The sequence below is a fragment of the Somniosus microcephalus genome, unplaced genomic scaffold, assembly GCF_052327205.1.
Source record: "Somniosus microcephalus isolate GS21.2 unplaced genomic scaffold, FLI_Smic_1.0 unresolved_chr3, whole genome shotgun sequence".
Classification (NCBI taxonomy): Eukaryota; Metazoa; Chordata; class Chondrichthyes; order Squaliformes; family Somniosidae; genus Somniosus; species Somniosus microcephalus.
In genome coordinates this window covers 12,329,391-12,348,426 of record NW_028225181.1, presented here as the reverse complement: position 1 = coordinate 12,348,426, position 19,036 = coordinate 12,329,391, and the positions used below count along the sequence as shown (strand labels likewise).

General features: G+C 44.5%; 1 protein-coding gene across 1 annotated transcript; it reads right to left on the bottom strand.

The window, feature by feature from the left end:
- Positions 1-616: 616 nt before the first annotated feature.
- LOC147091201 (putative G protein-coupled receptor 139) lies at positions 617-16,551 on the bottom strand. Its single transcript, XM_085976477.1, has 3 exons — positions 16,369-16,551; positions 11,809-12,487; positions 617-683 (listed from the first exon to the last, which is right to left on the bottom strand). The coding sequence occupies exons 1-3, from the start codon at positions 16,505-16,507 to the stop codon at positions 617-619; spliced, it is 885 nt and encodes a 294-aa protein (XP_085832603.1). The 5' UTR covers positions 16,508-16,551.
- Between the last annotated feature and the right edge of the window lie 2,485 nt (positions 16,552-19,036).

Below are 19,036 nucleotides of genomic sequence, written 5' to 3'. Positions count from 1 at the left end.
TAAAGAGATCATTCTAAACTCAATGAATCACTGGTTCGGCATCCGCCGGATTATTGTGGTCATTTCTGGACACCACACTTCAGAATAGATTTAAAGGCGTTAGAAAGGGTACAGAGGATGTCAATCAGGTTGTTACCAGGGAAACATATAAACATAGAAGATAGGATCAGGAGTAGGCCATTCGACCACTCGAGCCTTTTCCGTCATTTAATGAGATCATGACTGGTCATCCAAATTCAGTACCCTGTCCCTGCATTCTCCCCATATCCCTTGATTTCCTTAGCCTTATGAAATATATTTAACTCCTTCTTAACTATAATTCATGAATTGGCCTCAATGGCCTTCTGTGGTAGAGAATTCCACAGGTTCACCACTCTCTGGGTGAAGAAATTCCGCCTCATCTCAGTCCTAAATGGCTTACCCCTTAACCTTAGACTGTGGCCCCTGGTTCTGGACTCCCCCACCATCGGGAACATCCTTCACGCACCTAGTCTGTCTAGTCCTGTTAGAATTTTATAAGTTTCAATGAGATCCCCTCTCCTTCTTCTAAACTCTAGCGAACACAAGCCTAATCGACACAATCTCTCTACATACGTCATTCCTGCCATCCCAGGTCTCAGTCTGGTGAATCTTGAAAGATGAGCTTCAGCTTTGAAGAGATGTTGGAGGAGTTAGGACTGCTCCTTGGAACAGAGAATGTGAAGAGGTGACATAATCGAGGTTTTCAGGAAGATGGGAGGTTTTTAGAGAGACAACCTACTCCCTCTGGCGAGTGGATTAATAACCAGAGGTCCTAGATTTAAAACCATTGGGAAAAGATCCCGAGGGGAGATGAGGAGACTTGTTTTCACTCAGAGTTGTTGGGCCCTGTGATGCTCCACTTGAAAGGAGACAGAAGCTGATTACTTCAATAATTTTAAAGGCGGTTGCATAGTTTCTTGAGGAGGAGCAATTACCAGGTTTCAGCAATACGTGGGGTCAGGGGTCAAAGCACCACTGTTCTTCCAGAGAGCCAGCGTGGACATGACTGACTGAATGGACTCCTTCTGCTGTAAGTTGATGTGATTCTATGATTACATAGGATTATATCGAATATACGGCACAGAAACAGGCCATTCGGCCCAACCAGACCATGCAGGTGTATATGCTCCACACAAGCCTCTTCCCGTCTTTCCTCATCGAAATCTATCAGCATAACCCTCAAATACTTGTCCAGCCTCCCCTTAAATGCACCTATGCTATTTGCTTAAACCACTCCCTGTGGTAGCGAGTTCCACATTCTCACCAGTCTTTGGGTAAAGATGTTTCTTCTGAATTCCCTATTGGATTTCTTGGTGGCCTCTAGTTATGCTCTTCCTCACGTGGAAACATTCTCTCTGTATCTGCTCTAACAGAACCTTTCATAATTTAAAAGACATCTATTCGGTCACCGCTCAGCCTATTTTATCAAGAGAAAAGAGAGCCAACCTATTCATTCTTTCCTGATATGTATACCCTGGCATTTCTGGTATCAGTCTTATCAATATTCTCTGCACCCTCTCCAGTGCCTCTGTAGCCTTTTTATAATATGCCGACCAGAACTGCACGCAGTCCTCCAAGTGTGGTCTAACCAAGGTTCGATACAGGTTCAGCATAACATTCCTAAATTTCAGTTCTATCCATCTAGAAATACTTCCTAGTGCTTGGTTTGCTGATATCTGTGTCACTTTTTTTTACTGCCGTTATGTTATCCCGAATAAGAAAAGCTACTCCAGCTCCCCTTTTTCCTTCCCTGTCTTTTCTAAATAGGTTTTACCCTGCAATGTTTAATTCCCAGTCCAGTTTTTCTGCAGCCATGTCTCAGTGAACCCTACCTTGTCTGGTTCCTCGCAACACATGTGAACCTCCAGCTCCCTGTTTTATTATGGACGCTGTGTGCATTGATATACAGACAGTTTATCTCATTTTAATAGGATTTCCTCTCACTTTATGTTTAACCAGCTTTGTAGACTCCTGCTCCATATCTCTATTTTTACCCTTGCCATCAGTGTGCTCCCTCCCTTTATTCGTTCCTATGCGCTTTTTTCCTGCTTTGTTTGTATTTAGGCAGTTTACGCTTATTGTAGATCTCTCCCCCCCCCCCATTATACTAATTTAAACCCTTTACCACCTTCTAATTTGCCCTTTCTGCTAGGACGTGTGTCCCATTCTGGTTCAGGTGGAGCCCGTCCCCTCGCTACAGGTCCTTCCTGTCCCAGAACTGGTACCAGTGTCCAATGAAAAAGAACCCCTCTTTCCCACACCAGCCCTTTAGCCACGTGTTAATTCTTCTGATCTATCTGCTTCTATGCCAATTTACACATGGCTCTGGCAGTAATCCAGAAATTATTCCCCTCGAGTTACTGCTTTTTAATTTAATCCTAACTCCTGATATTCTTTCAGCAGGACCTCCTCCCTGCCCTTACTTAGGTTAATTGTTCCAACATGGACCATGACAACTGGATTTACCTCTTCCCTGTCCAAGTTCCTCTCCAGCTGCCGTGAGATATCCCTTACCGTGGCACTGGGTAGGCAACACACACTTCGCGACTCTCATTATTGGCTACAGTGGACGCTATCTATCCCCCTAATTATAGAATCCCCGATTACTACGGCATTTCTATTCAGCTCTTCACCCCGCGACCCCCCCGCCCCCTCTGAGCAACGGTGCCTTGGTGTGCATTGTGGCTGTCCTCACTGCAGTCTTTCTCCTTGTCCTCACAGGTAGTGAGTACTTTGCACCTGTCGGACAGGACCAGTGTCTGTGGGAGCTCCTGCTCAACCTCTCCTAAATCTCCACTACCCGCCTCCCTAAATGTCCCACCCTCCCTATCCTGAACCTGTGATTTCGTCTGGGGTGTGATTGTATTGTGGATAAAACTGTCCAGAAATTCCTCCACCTCTCTTATGTTTTGGAGTATCTTCAACTCGCACTCCAGCTCAGTGACCCTGAGTCGAATTCTATTACTGGAAAGGAAGGGATTTATCTTGACGATATTTTATCTCCAGCAGTGCCGATTAAAATTCCAGCTTACAGATTCATTGCCTAAGAGTGACACATTCCTCATATGGAAGAGATTAATCCTGTACGTTTTTTCTATATCACTCTCTACCCATATTCACCATTCCCCTACTAACCTCTTTTATTTTCGTATCCGCCCCGGGAAAATGCTCTCCCTCAATCCCTCACGACTGCACTTTCTAATTCCCAGCTAGCTCGCCTTTGGCCTACTATTCACCACGACTGATTCAATCACATTCTCTACACCCCCATTATGCCCCTGTCTTGACTAAAATCATTACACTCTCTCACCCGAGTCATTCCCCCTGCTATTCCCCTCATCTCCACTCCCTTATGTCCACGGGATGCAGACTTGATTGTCTTTGGCAGACAACTGGTCTAATCATCCATCATCAGATTAGACTAGATCCTACAAAGCTCTATCGGTCCTACTTTCCATCACTAAAACCATCCAGAATGACAACAATGACACCAGGCTTCCCTTCTCCACCACTTACCGTCTTCTCAAACCACCGTCCCCCGCCTCCTCCCTCCTCATCTCCAGCAATAAATGTGAGGAGCTCAAGGACTTGTTTGTTATAAATAATCGACAACAATCAGTTCAACTGCTTCTGCTATTAATTCCTACTCTTCCCCTATCCCACGGGATCTTACTACCTCTGCATGTCCCCTGGCCCTAATCCTAAATGTATATATTTCTCCAGTTTCTCTCCGGACACCCCTCATGCCCCTCCGAGCTCATGCTATCAATGAGACAGACCTCCTGCTCTCTCGACCATATTTCTACTAAATTGCTGATAACCGAACTTTCCTTCCTGAATCCAAAGTTAGCGGATATTGTTAACTGTTCTCTCTCCTCTGATGTTGTCACCCTTTCCTGAAAATCTGCTGTCATCACCCCTCACATCAAAAGAAACCCTTCCGCCCTCTGTCCTTTAAACTATCGGCCCATCTCATAGCCCCCTTTCCTCTCCAATATTCTTGAACGTGTTGTCGCCTCCCAAATCAGTGCCCATCTCCCTCAGAACTCCTTCTTTGATTCCATCCAATCAGGCTTCCACCCCTGCCACAGTACTGAAACTGTTCTTACCAAGGTCACAAATGACATCCTAATTGTCTCTGACAAAGGTAATCTATCGCTTCTCATCTGCAGCCTTTGACACGGTTGTCCACAAAATTCTGCTCCAAGGCCTCTCCACCGTCGTCCAGCTGGGTTTGACTGTACTCGCCTTGGTTTCATCCCTATCTTTCAAGCCATAACCATAGAATCTCCTGCAATGGAATCACTTTCCGATCCTGCACAGTCACCTCTCGTCTCACACAAGGATCTCTCCTTGGCCCCCTCCTATTTCTCATCTACATGCTGCACCCCGGTGACATTATCCAACAACACTAACATGAGTTTTCACATTTACGCTGATGATACCCAGCTCTACCCCATCACCAACTCGCTCGAACCCTCCACCACCTCTATACTATCAGACTGCTTGTCCGACATCCAGCACTGGAAGAATAGAAATTTCATCCAATTAAATATCAGAAAGGCCAAAGCCATTGCGTTCGGTTCACACCATAAACTCTGTTCACTTTACACTGATTCGATCTCGCTCCCCAGCAACTCTCTAAGGCTGACCAAGTCTACTCGCAACCTTGGTGTTATGTTTGATTTCGAATGGAGCTTCCTACATCCTCAAAAGCAAAATACTGCGGCTGCTGGAAATCTGAAATAAAAACAGAAAATGTTGTAAATATTCAGCCGGTCAGGCAGCATCTGTGGAGAGAGAAACAGAGTTAATTTTTCAGGTCGAGGACACTTCGTCAGAAATGGAGAAAGCTGGAGATGGAACAGGTTTGTAAGCCAGGGTAGGGGCAGGGAAAGGGGAGAGGGGAGGAAAGAACAGAAGGGAAGGTCTGTGATAGGATGGAAGGCAGGAGAGATTAAGAGACAAAAGGGACGATGGTGCAAGGCAATAGGAGATGCTAACGGGACAGCTTAAGAAACAATAGATTGCTTTAGATGAAGTGTAAATGGCGATGGCAGAATGAAAGATAGCTGGAATGTGAGAGAGAGAAAAGATATGGAAAAATTGATAGGGGTAGAGGTTATGGCCTGACATTGTTGAACTCGATGTTGAGTCCAGAAGGCTGTAAAGTGCCTAATCGAAAGATGAGGTGCTGTTCCTCGAGCTTATGTTGAGCTTCATTGGAACAGTGTGAGAGGCCGAGGACGGTGAGCTCTGAGTGGGAGTCGAGCTGAGAATTAAAGTTACAGGCGACCAGAAGCTCAGGTTTAAAATATAGAATGAAGAGGAGTTCGGCAAAGCGGTCACCCAATCTTCATTAGGTCTCCCCAACGTAGAGGAGGCCGCATCGTGAGCAGCGAATACAGTGTACTAAATTGCAAGAAGTACAACCAAACCGCTGTTTCACCAGGAAGGAGTGTTTGGGTCGCCGGACAGTGGCAAAGACGGAGCTAAATGGCATGTGTTGCATGTCCTGCGCTTGCATGGGAAGGTGCCAGGGAAAGAGGTGTTGGGGGTGATGTACGAGTAGACCAGGGAGTCACAGACATGGTTCCTACTCCCTATACATTCTATCACTGAAACCGCCCATTTCCACCTTTGTAACATCGCCCGTCTCTGCCCTTGTCTCAAAATACCTGCTGCCAAATCTCACGTCCACGCCTGTCTCACATCTAGACTTAACTATTCCAACACACTCCTGGCTGGCCTCCCTCATTCTGCAATCCATGAACAGGAGGTCATCCAAAACTCTGCCATACGTGTCCAAACTTGCACCAAGTCCCACTCATCCATCACTTCAGTGTTTGCTGACCTACATTGGCTCCCACTTAAAGAATGCCTGGATTTTAAAATTCTCATCCTTGATTTGAAATCCCTCCACGGCCTCACATCTCCTTATCTCTGCAATCTCCTCCAGCCCTTTAATCCAACTCGGCCTCTGCACACCGCCTATTCTGATCTTTTGAACATCCCAAATTTAATTGTCTCCACCATTGTCGGTCTTGCCTTCAGCTGCCTTATGTCCTAGGCTCTGGAATTCCTTCCCTAAATCTCTCCATTTCTATTTCCTCATTTAAGATGCTTCTAAAAATCTACATCATTGAACAAGCTATTGTTCACCTACCCGAACATCTCCTCAAACGGCTCGGTGTGAAGTGTTTTTTGATAACACTTCTCTGAAGCGTCTTGGGACATTTTATTACGTTAAAAGCACGATATAAATGTAAGTTGTTGGTCTTTTTTTGATGGAACAATTGAGAGAGAGTTTTACTTTTCATATAACACGTGCTGCACCTCACCTTACCTACTCTTCGTTAATTGTTATTTACCGGGTAGTACCGTACCCTCTCATCTTTAGTAATGCGTTATCTATTCTTCCCTTGTTTGCGGGGACATTGTACCAGGAGCTTTATCCATTATCTGCCAAGATGTACCCCTCCAATTATTGCTCCGATGGTCACAGCCCTTGATCCCCCTGATGATCACTTCACTTATTGCCTCTGATGCCCTTCTTGTTGCAGGGAATAGACTGGTTTCAGAACACAGAATAGTTTGTAATATCCCTGCCACGTCCCAAGAGAAATACATCAAACTGCCTCTCACTGCCAATGCAGGAGAGAGACTACAGGGTTTATAATGCGAGAGATGGACAATGGAGGGGGGGCGGTGGCCATGGAATAATGGGACCTGACCTTTGGAGGATTGGAGGGTGAATTCATGAGAGGTTATTTTGGAAGTCTGTGCGCCCTGCCTGGAGTCCCAGAACATGGGAGCGGGGTCGGAGATGAGGCTTATTGTACAACCTGTGTTCATGCCCAGTGAGACTGCACACCAGGAGCAGAGCCTGGTCAATGTGACCCAGTGACATCTCGAGAGGGAGGGGCTCCGGCGTCTTTGTGACATTGTTCCTGGCTGCTGTGTGATTGGCTCCCGATTCCTTTGTGATGCCACCAGCTGACAAGTCCCCACCCCTGATTATAGCCCATCAGTGGGATGTCAGTGTGGGAGGAGCTGGAGTGCTTGATGACACTGGGAATGAGTTTAGTCCCAATAAACAGGGCAAAGGGCAGTATAGATCAACTTAACATTGAAGTAAGTAATTCATATATATTAATTAATTACAAATATATTCAAATTAACTATGATCACTGTGACAAAAGCAGCCCAATTGTATTCAAGGTATATATTCTGGAATTAAAATGAATAATTTCTCTGTTGAGTCTCTGGCAATGAGCAAAATCTCAGGCAGATGGAGAGAGAGAAGGTGAATCATTGCCATGCTCACTGGGACTGGAGAAATATTGCTGGCTGCAAAGAGCAGACCCGGCGGGAACGAGACACTCAGTATTGGAGACAGGATAAAAGGAAACCCTCATCAATGATTGGGAAGGTGAGGAACTTTACTGAGAATGCCATAATCCACGATTTTACCGAAGTGAGAGTTAACCAGACACTGGGAGCTGATCAAGATCTGCCGTCAGGCTCGGACTTTGATGTGAGTAGTTAAGTGGAGCTTTACTCATAGATAAACCTTGCCAATATATCACCTGGGAGTGCTTGACACAGGTAGAGGGATCTTCATTCTGTATTAACCCCATGCTGTACCTGACCTGGTTGTGCTTCATTGGGTAGTGTCAAGTGAGCTGTGCACTGCGTGTGTTTGAGCTTTACTCTGTATCTAACCCGCGCTGTAGCTGTCCTAGGAGTGTTTGGTGGGAGATTGTAGAAGGAGCTTTACTCTACCTAACCCGTGCAGCACCTGCCCTGGTAGTGTTTGATGGGCAAGTGTAGAGGGACATTTACTCTTTATCTAGCCCGTGCAATACATGCCCTGAATGTTTGTTGGGATAGTGCAGAGGGAGCTTTACTCTGTACCTAATCCGTGCTGTACCTGCCCTGGGACTGTTTGCTGCGACAGTGTAGAGATAATTTTTCACTGTATCTAACGCGTGCTCTACCAGCCCTTTAATATTTTTGATGGCACAGTGTAGGGGGACATTTACTCTATCTAATGCATACTGAACCTGCGCTGGGCGCGTTTGATGGTGCAGTGAAGAGGGAAACTTACTCTGTATCTTACTCGTGCTGTGTTTGCCAAGGAAGTGATTGATGGGACAGTGTAGAGTGTTCTTTTCTTCATATCGAACCCGTGCTGTACCTGCCCTGGTTATGTTTAATGTGAAGGGGAAATAACAGTACCACTCACTTTTCGCTCCTTTTCCGTAACTCTATTTATTCCCTGTCCAATTTAAACATGGTAACCAATTCACAGGGGATAAAGTTATAGTTAATTATTAAATTGGAGATGATGAGCAAGATGTAGGGATATAAAGTTACAGTTAATTGTAAAATTGGAAATGATAAGCGACAAACAGAAGAATGACGCTACAGTTAAATGATAAATTGGACATGATAAGAACACAGCAGTACTTTGTGGAATTGGGAGGCAGCAGTAAATGGTATAATTGGGGAGGGCAGCAGTACATTGTGGAATTGGGAGGTGGCAGTAAATGGTATAATTGGAGAGGGCAGCAGTACATTGTGGAATTGGGAGGTGGCAGTAAATGGTACAATTGGGGAGGGCAGCAGCACTTTGTGGAATTGGGAGGCGGCAGTAAATGGTACAATTGGGGAGGGCAGCAGTACATTGTGGAATTGGGAGGTGGCAGTAAATGGTACAATTGGGGAGGGCAGCAGCACTTTGTGGAATTGGGAGGTGGCAGTAAATGGTACAATTGGGGAGGGCAGCAGTACATTGTGGAATTGGGAGGAGGCAGTAAATGGTACAATTGGGGAGGGCAGCAGTACTTTGTGGAATTGGGAGGTGGCAGTAAATGGTACAATTGGGGAGGGCAGCAGTACTTTGTGGAATTGGGAGGCGGCAGTAAATGGTACAATTGTGGAGGGCAGCAGTACATTGTGGAATTGGGAGGTGGCAGTAAATGGTACAATTGGGGAGGGCAGCAGTACATTGTGGAATTGGGAGGTGGCAGTAAATGGTACAATTGGGGAGGGCAGCAGTACATTGTGGAATTGGGAGGTGGCAGTAAATGGTACAATTGGGGAGGGCAGCAGTACATTGTGGAATTGGGAGGCGGCAGTAAATGGTACAATTGGGGAGGGCAGCAGGACATTGTGGAATTGGGAGGCGGCAGTAAATGGTACAATTGGGGAGGGCAGCAGTACATTGTGGAATTGGGAGGCGGCAGTAAATGGTACAATTGGGGAGGGCAGCAGTACATTGTGGAATTGGGAGGCGGCAGTAAATGGTACAATTGGGGAGGGCAGCTGTACATTGTGGAATTGGGAGGCAGCAGTAAATGGTACTATTGGGGAGGGCAGCAGTATATTGTGGAATTGGGAGGTGGCAGTAAATGGTACAATTGGGGAGGGCAGCAGTACATTGTGGAATTGGGAGGTGGCAGTAAATGGTGCAATTGGGGAGGGCAGCAGTACATTGTGGAATTGGGAGGCTGCAGTAAAGGTACAATTGGGGAGGGCAGCAGTACATTGTGGAATTGGGAGGCAGCAGTAAATGGTACAATTGGGGAGGGCAGCAGTATATTGTGGAATTGGGAGTTGGCAGTAAATGGTACAATTGGGGAGGGCAGCAGTACTTTGTGGAACTGGGAGTTGGCAGTAAATGGTACAATTGGGGAGGGCAGCAGTACATTGTGGAATTGGGAGGCGGCAGTAAATGGTACAATTGGGGAGGGCAGCAGTATATTGTGGAATTGGGAGTTGGCAGTAAATGGTACAATTGGGGAGGGCAGCAGGACATTGTGGAATTGGGAGGCAGCAGTAAATGGTACAATTGGGGAGTGCAGCAGTACATTGTGGAATTGGGAGGTGGCAGTAAATTGTACAATTGGGGAGGGCAGCAGTACATTGTGGAATTGGGAGGCGGCAGTAAATGGTACAATTGGGGAGGGCAGCAGTACATTGTGGAATTGGGAGGCAGCAGTAGATGGTACAATTGGGGAGGGCAGCAGTACATTGTGGAATTGGGAGGCAGCAGTAAATGGTACAATTGGGGAGGGCAGCAGTACATTGTGGAATTGGGAGGCGGCAGTAAATGGTACAATTGGGGAGGGCAGCAGTACTTTGTGGAATTGGGAGGCAGCAGTAAATGGTACAATTGGGGAGGGCAGCAGTACATGGTGGAATTGGGAGGTGGCAGTAAATGGTACAATTGGGGAGGGCAGCAGGATATTGTGGAATTGGGAGGAGGCAGTAAATGATACAATTGGGGAGGGTAGCAGTACATTGTGGAATTGGGAGGTGGCAGTAAATGGTACAATTGGGGAGGGCAGCAGTACATTGTGGAATTGGGAGGCAGCAGTAAATGGTACAATTGGGGAGGGCAGCAGTACATTGTGGAATTGGGAGGTGGCAGTAAATGGTACAATTGGGGAGGGCAGCAGTACATTGTGGAATTGGGAGGTGGAAGTAAATGGTACAATTGGGGAGGGCAGCAGTACATTGTGGAATTGGGAGGTGGCAGTAAATGGTACAATTGGGGAGGGCAGCAGTACATTGTGGAATTGGGAGGTGGCAGTAAATGGTACAATTGGGGAGGGCAGCAGTACATTGTGGAATTGGGAGGTGGCAGTAAATGGTACAATTGGGGAGGGCAGCAGTACATTGTGGAATTGGGAGGCAGCAGTAAATGGTACAATTGGGGAGGGCAGCAGTACATTGTGGAATTGGGAGGTGGCAGTAAATGGTACAATTGGGGAGGGCAGCAGTACATTGTGGAATTGGGAGGTGGCAGTAAATGGTACAATTGGGGAGGGCAGCAGTACATTGTGGAATTGGGAGGCGGCAGTAAATGCTACAATGGGGAGGGCAGCAGTACATTGTGGAATTGGGAGGCGGCAGTAAATGCTACAATGGGGAGGGCAGCAGTACATTGTGGAATTTTGATGCAGCAGTAAATGTTACAATTGCAGACATAGAGTGTGAGAGAAAGAGTGATGTGGGGCATGCCAGGCGAGAGAGTGGGTGAGATTTTTCCACAGGACACCGATGACAGTGTAATACAATGAAAAATGTGTCTCTATGCTTGTGTTTATATTTATTGTGGTTGTGTTGGAGAATGTCATTGCACAAAGAATGTCTCTGCCGGTATTTTCATATTTGTGCGGTGTTCTGTGATTCAGTTAATATTTGAACATGGACTGGGTTAATATTTACCGGGGGTTTCATTGTAAATATGAGCAGCGAATCTGGGGGAGTATTTTGTTGATTACTATCAGCGTTTGGCAGTATAACAGTATGATCAGAGTGTTCCAGTGAGTGTGTTAATATAAACCAGTTACCACTTTCAGTGTGCTAATATTTCTGAGGTCAGTGGCAGTGTTTTACATTTCATAGGATGTCTCAGCCGCTGGGTTATGATGCAGACAGTGTGTCAGTGAGTGTGCTAATACTAACATATATCACTGGCCCTGCGGTTAGATTGGGCTGGACAGAATATGAGATGGGGTTACGTTCTGATGCAGGAACTTCTTCAGTTCATCTCATTCTTTAATGAGTTTTACAATTAAAGTAAAGGGATATTCCAACACATTTTTCAACTGCTGTCTGAACCTAGTCTGTGTCACGGCATAAATGCAAGTGTTTGTGCAGCAACTCAGTAGCTGGAGCATTTGTCCCAAACCTGGAAAATATATAGGTAGAGACACAAAATAATCCACCAATCGCCACACCCGGTTATATATAGAATAGACCATAATCACAGACCATAACAGGATGAAATTGCACGAAATAGCAAACAGTAAAATTATGGATTTCCTTCGGCTCTCCATCTCTGGGTCTCTGGGACGCTCCCCACTGCTGGGACCCCGGAGTCTCCTGCGGGCTCTGCTGGACACTAAAATGTGTCTGACGATGACAGCATTGAGCAGCAGAATCAGAACAAATGGGACCCCCGGGGTGAGAATATGATGAAGGAACTCGATTGCCCCCCAGGCCGGTGAAAACTGAACCTCGAGTGTTACATCACAGAACCAGGGGGTGTTCTCTAGCACATATTCATCTGTCAACATAAAATACCAGAAAACGTTCTTTAAACAGCTCAGCACAGTCACTGTTCCTAGAACCACAGCAGCCGTTTTCTTCGTGCAATATTTAGTTTTCAGCTTCTGGCAACAAATTGCCACAAAACGATCAAAGGTGAAAGTGACAGTGAACCAGACAGAACAGTCTGTGACTGCATAAAGCAGGACGGCGTGGATATTACACACGGGGATAGAATACACAGGAGCAAATCGTTTCTTAAAAGTAATTGGAATCTGCCTCAATATCAGGTCGATGATAATGACCAGTAGATCCGCCGCTGCCATGGCCACCAGGTAGTGAGTGACACATGTGGAGAGACCGCACTTTCCCCGAGACAGGATCACAATGGTCACTAAGTTAACTGCGGAAGGTAATAAACAGTGAAGATTTACATCAGGCTGGCAGCAAAAGCAGCATTTTAATGGAATTCGGGGTGAAATCTGAATCTAATTACCGACAATCATTGATATAATCTAATTATATTACCTTTGAATCTGTAAATCTTTATTGTCTGAATAATTAATCAATAAATGAAATGAAATAAATACATACATAAAAGTAACAGCTGTTTGCTCACTGAGAGATGAAATGATAGATCTACCTTTAGCTCAGCATATATAAAGCATCAGGTGAGGTACCAGGGATGCAAAGGACTAGAGTATGTCAGGAATAGATTGGGAAAAGCAGATTAGCACATTTCAGAAATGTAGTGAATTTATTGAGTGTGTCCAGGATAGTGTTCTGTAGCAATAGGTTCTTAACCAACAAGGGGCATTCCATGTTAGATTTATTAATGAGTAATGAGCCAGATTTACTTAACAGCCTAATGAAACATTTTTCTAATAGTGATCAGAACATGATCGAGTTCAATGAAGAGATACGCAAAACCGCTACTAGGATTCTAGGTTTAGGTAAGGCTGACTTCAACGGGATGAGGCAGAGACTGTCCACAGTAAACTGGCAAAAATGTTAATGGGTAAAACAACAGACAATCAGTGGTGATGTCCAAAAAATAATTTCAGCTAATACAGAAACAGTCTATACCCCTGAGGGGCAAGAGCTCTATTTGTAATAAACAGCCCTGGACGACTAAAGAGGTAAGGGACAGCATGGAAATAAATGACAAAGCCTATATAAATGCAAAATGTAGCACAGATCCTGGCGAATTTGAAAGATACAAAGAACAGCAAACGGTCACAAAACAGTTACTAAGAGCTACAAAGGGGATTATGAAAAGAAACTTGTAAGGGGTATCAAAATCGACACACATAAATTTTACAATTATATTATGAAGATCGGGTGGTCAGGAGTAAATTTGAACCCTTCATAACTGAAAGTTGTGATATTGTCAATGATAAGGAAATGGCGGACATGTTGAAAACAGACTTTGTTTCAGTATTTACTGTAGAGGAAGAAGCATGCCGGAAATCCCAAGGAAACTAATATTGTATCAGAGACTGGGACTCAATAAAATTGTCAATAAATAAATAGTAACAAATAAAATAATGATTCTAAAGTGTGACACATTCCCAGGACCAGATAGGGCCTCAACTATTCACAGTTTTTATTAACGACGTAGATGATGGCATAGAACGTCATATATCCAAATTTGCGGATGACACAAAGTTAGGCAGCAATGTAGGCAGTATTGATGAAAGCATGAAATTACAAAGGGATATCGATAGATTCAGTGAATGGGCAAAAATGTGGCAAATGGGTTTTAACGAATTCAAATGTCAGGTTTTCCAATTTGTACATGATAAGGATCGAACAGGGTACTTTCTAAATGGTGAGAAGCTAAAACGAGTGGCGCTCAAATGAGGCAGGGGAGCATCTACATAGATCATTAAAGTATCATCGACAGGTACAGAAAATAATCAAAAACATTAATTGAATGCTGGCCTTTATATCTAAAGCCCGAGAACACAAGTGGGCAGAGGTTATGCTGCATCTATACAAAGTCCTTGTTAGATCACACCTGGAGTAGTGTGAGCATTTCTGGGCACCACACCTTAGGGAGGATATATTGGCCTTGGAAGAAGTGCAGCGTAGGTTTACCAGAATGACACCCGGACTCCAAGGGTTAATTTATGGGGAGAAATTACACAAATTACGATTGAATTCCTTAGAATCTAGAAGGTTAAGGGGTGATCTGATCGAAGTTTTCAAGTTATTAAGATGAACAGATTGGTAGATAGGCAGAGACTCTTTTCCCTGGTTGGGGATTCTAGGACTAGGGAGCACCGTCTAGAAATTAGAGCCAGACCTTTCAGGAGTGAAATTAGGAAACACTTCTACACACAAAGGTTGGTAGAAGTTTGGAACTCTCTTCCACAAAACTGAAGTTGATGCTAGATCAATTGTCAATTTTAAGGCTGAGATTGATAGATTTGTGTTAACCAAGGATATTTGGGGATATGGGGCAAAGTCGTGTATAAGGAGTTAGGTCGCAGATCAGCCATGATCTCATTAAATGCCGAAACAGGCTTGAGGGGCTAAATGCGTTACACCTCTTCCTATGTTCCTATGTTATTTTACTCTTACAGAACTCCGTGTCCCAGGACCAGTCAGCAATTTGAGCAGTGCAGTTCGCTTCTGTGCCCTGTGTTCGGGTTTCGGAAATCCCGCTTGGATTCCTGATCTTGGTTTGAATATCCTTTATATATAGAAAAGTAAATGAATGCCACAGAAACTGCAAACTTGGCATGCAATAATTACAGTCAATTCTATTTAAAATGTACGGATGTAATACGACCATGTTAAGATAAATACAAATGAACCGCAGTTATAAAGACAACTAGGCTGTCAGACTTGCTTTGAGGATTGAGTTTACCGCATTTTTCTTGAAATACGCAAATTGTAGCTCATTGAAAGGAAGATTTTCCAAATAACATTGCAAAAAAATGGATTCTGAATTGCAATACATAGTTATTATTGGCAATAAATGCCTCAGTAAATGTATTTAACAACATCGAATTCAGACGAATAATCCAACAGGCAAAGTGCTGCTGAACGATTTTGTAAAGTACCTGAACACAAATTGAAGAGAATTATCCTTGTACATTTCACATGTTGGTTTCCAACCTTGTGCAGAGAATATTAGAGGACAAAATATCAAAGGATTGTCTTATCCTCAGCTGGGATTGTTAATCCTGAAGTACATCAGGAGGCAATAGAGAACCACACTGGGTCTCACTGAGAGATCCACTGAACTGTGCCAGACGGGTATGTGACTTAATTGTAAATTCAAAACAAAGATTGCACGTTACTGTATTGAAATCTGGCTAAAGAACATTTTATGAGAATGTAAATTATCCTTGTAATCCTGTTCCAACTACCTGAAGCAGTGCCACGAATGCTGAACTGGAGCTGGTGGAAAAAGAGACAGTGACTGGAACTGAATGATTAGCGGATATTTCACACATTTAAAGATATGAATATGACCTGCCAGGATTTTCTTCCTGTGACTCTGTTTAAATAGTCATTCCGATCATTAATCGAAAATAAAAGCAAAATACTGTGGATACTGGAAATCTGAAATGAAAGCAGAAACTGTTGCAAATACTCAGCAAGTGAGGCAGCACCTGTGGAGAGAGAGAAACAGAGTTAACGTTTCAGGTCGAAGACCTTTGCCATTACGTGAAAAGTTTCCTAATCCAAGAAAACATTTTTCTTATCTGTTAGGAATGTTCAGTGTGGATAGCAGACGGAAATTCGTTAAATAAAGAGTCTGGGTTCAATATCATTGCTTGAAATGAACATAGAATATTGCAAACTCGGTAACACCGTATCACGTTCAGAATCAATAGCGGACAGCAGCGCGGAAAGCATGGGGAATGACAAGGAACATGGAAAGAAGGAGAGAAATACAGTTAAGCATTATTTACAGAATTGAAAGCTGCATACAGAGATTTACCAGGGGCACCAACAGCAGCGAGGGCTGCCGGGGTGGGGGAGGAAATTATAAGAACATTAAATCTGTTAAACATAACTAACAGAATTAATTATTAGATATAGAGTCTTAACAGGAGCACCAACTGTAGCGAGGCAATCCGAGTATTTTTATACAACAACTCATGCATTAACATTGATAAAAAGAAAGACTTGCATTTAAACGATTTAGATGATGCAAGAAATGCAAGCACAGAAAATCATTAATGAATAAAATCACACTGTAAAGAGCAAGAATAATATTACAGTGTAACATGGTTTATGGAATTCATAACTGGTCATTGAACTTACTCGGAACTCCAACAGTAGCGAGGATTGGGTAGTAAATCTTTTGTATTTCATTAAATAAGTTAGCTATCCGCAAATTTTCAAGCCAATTATCAGGAAGGGGCGGGGGAGGCGGAGGGGGCGGTGGAGGTGGCACAGCCATATCTTCCGGTCTGTGAGTCGCTGGTGGTCTTTATGCTGGAGGCAGCGCGCTGACTGTGTGAGGTCACACTGTGAAGGGAGCTCCTTCTTTATAGCAGAGCAAAATCCCTGAGTGATATAATTAGGCCTCACTGTAAATAGCATTAATTACAGACATTGAACAAACACACTCAGTGACCCAATGTCAAATCAACACGTTATTGCAACACAACCTAGGTTAGCATGTTGTACACAGTTTTAAATTAAAAGTGACCGAATGTGGAATATTTCAGCCGAGCATAAAATACCGAGATTGATCAAAGAGAATGGAGTTTCTCTTCCTGAATTAAACACAACCAGTGAACAAAAGAGGAGAAAGTGACAGAAACAATATGAATAAAAGAAGAGAGGAGGCTGGATTCCCCCAATCTTGTTATCTGATGTATTCAAACCCAGACTAACAAGGCAAAAATAGTCACCATCAATAAATATTCCTAAACGGCAGGAACTTAGAGATGGACACAGTGATGGAAAGATTGTAATCACACATGACACACTGGCCTGAGTCCAGGAATGGTGTTCACTGGGCTGACACGTTTCCACTGTTCCGGCTTCAGTCCAGGACATTTATTCCCTGGACCGCCGGGATTACATTGCTGCTTCCTCAGTCCAGGAATGTCATTCCCAGGCTGGCTAGATTACACAGCTCCCACCTCAGTTCAGTAATTCCATTCCGAGGGCTGGCTAGAATACATTGCGTCCTCCTCAGTCCAAGAATGTTATTCCCTGGGCCGCCTAGATTACTCTGCTTTTGCTTCAGTCCAGCATTTTAAATCCCTTGCACTGCCTAGATTACACTGTCCCCGCCTCAGTCCAATAATGTAGGAGGCCTACATATACTGCTCCTATCTGAGTTCAGGAATTTTGTTCTCTGGACTAGCTAGAATTCACTGCTCCCACTTCAATCCAGGAGCTTAATTCTCTGGGCCGCCAAGATTACACAGAAACCTCGTCAATCAAGGAATTCAATTCCCAGGGCAGCCTACTTTACACTGCTCCCGCCTCACTCCAGTTATTTCATTTTCAAGGCCGCCCAGATTATACATTTCACATTTGAATCCAGAAATGTAATTCCATGAACAGTCTATTTTTCACTGCTCCTGCCTGAGTCAAGCAATTTCAACTATAGGGCTGACTATATTACACTACTCCTGCCTCTATCCAGAAATTTCATCCCCTGGACAGTGTAGATTTCGCTGCTCCCGCCGTAATCCTGGAATTTAAATTCCAGGGTCACTAAGATTTATTTTATTTGATCCTGGGATTTGGGTATCGCTGGCAAGGCCAGCATATATTGCCCATACCTAATTGTCCATGAGACCGTGGTGGTGAGCCGCCTTATTGAACCGCTGCAGTCAGTGTGGTGAAAGTACTCCCACAGTGCTGTTAGAAAGGGAGTTCCAGGATTTTGACCTATCGACAATGAAGGAACGGCGATATATTTCCAATTCAGGATGGTGTTGAGGGGAATTTGGAGGTGATGGTGTTACCATGAGCCTGCTGCCCTAGTCCTTCCAGGTGGTAGAGGTCGAGTGTTCCAGAGGTGTTGTTGAAGAAGCCTTGGCAAGTTGCTGCAGTACATCTTGTACATGGTACACACTGCAGCCACAGTACGCCGAAGGTGGAGGGAGTGAATGGTTATGGTGGGGTGGCAACCAAACGGTCTACTATGTCCTGGATGGTGTCGAGCCTATTGAGTGTTGTTGATGCTACACTCATCCAGGCAACTGCAGAGTATTCCAGCACACTCCTTACTTGTGCCTTGTCGATGGCGGAAGGCTCTGGTGAATCAAAAGGTGAGTCACTCGACGCAGAAAACTCAGCATCTGACCTGTTCTTGCAGCCATAGTATTTATGAAGCTGGTCCAGTTGTGTTTCTGCTCAATGGTGATATCCAGGATTTTGATGGTGGGGGATTCGGCGATGGTAATGCTGTTGACTATCTAGGGGCGGTTGTTAGGCTCTCTCTTTTGTGTGAAAATCATTGCCTGGCACTTGTGTGTTGCAAATTTAACTTGTCCCTTATCAGCCCAAGCCTGAATCTCGTCCAGATTGCACTGCTCCCGCCTCAGTCCAGAAATTGCATTCCCAGGTCTGTCTAGATTACACTAATCCGGCCTCAATCCGGTAATGTAAATCTAGTTGCATCCTATATTGCTTTGCTCCCGCAACAGACCATGAATTTATTTCCCAGGACAGCCTAGACTACACTGATCCCGCCTCAAACCATTAATTCCATGGCAAGGGCAACCTGCAGTAATCTGCTTCCATCTCAGTCCAGGAATTCTCGTTCCCAGTGCCGCTTAGATTACACTGCTCCAGCCTCAGTCCAGTACTGACATTCCCAGAGCCACCTGCATTACACTGCTCCTCCCTCAGTCCATGGATTATATTCCCAGGGGCGTACTGATTTCACTGCTCCCGCCTCACTTCAGGAAAATCAATCGTAGGGCCGCCTAGTGAATACTGCTCTCGCCTCAGTCCAGGAATT

What these genes read in the sequence shown, in the direction of transcription:
- LOC147091201 (XM_085976477.1), bottom strand. Translation starts at nt 16,507, where the DNA reads ATGGCTGTGCCACCTCCACCGCCCCCTCCGCCTCCCCCGCCCCTTCCT. An exon ending in CGCTACTGTTGGAGTTCCGA is followed by an intron (nt 12,488 to 16,368) that starts GTAAGTTCAATG and finishes TACCTTCCGCAG; the next exon opens with TTAACTTAGTGACCATTGTG. An exon ending in TGCAATTTCATCCTGTTATG is followed by an intron (nt 684 to 11,808) that starts GTCTGTGATTAT and finishes CTCTGTTCCAAG; the next exon opens with GAGCAGTCCTAACTCCTCCA.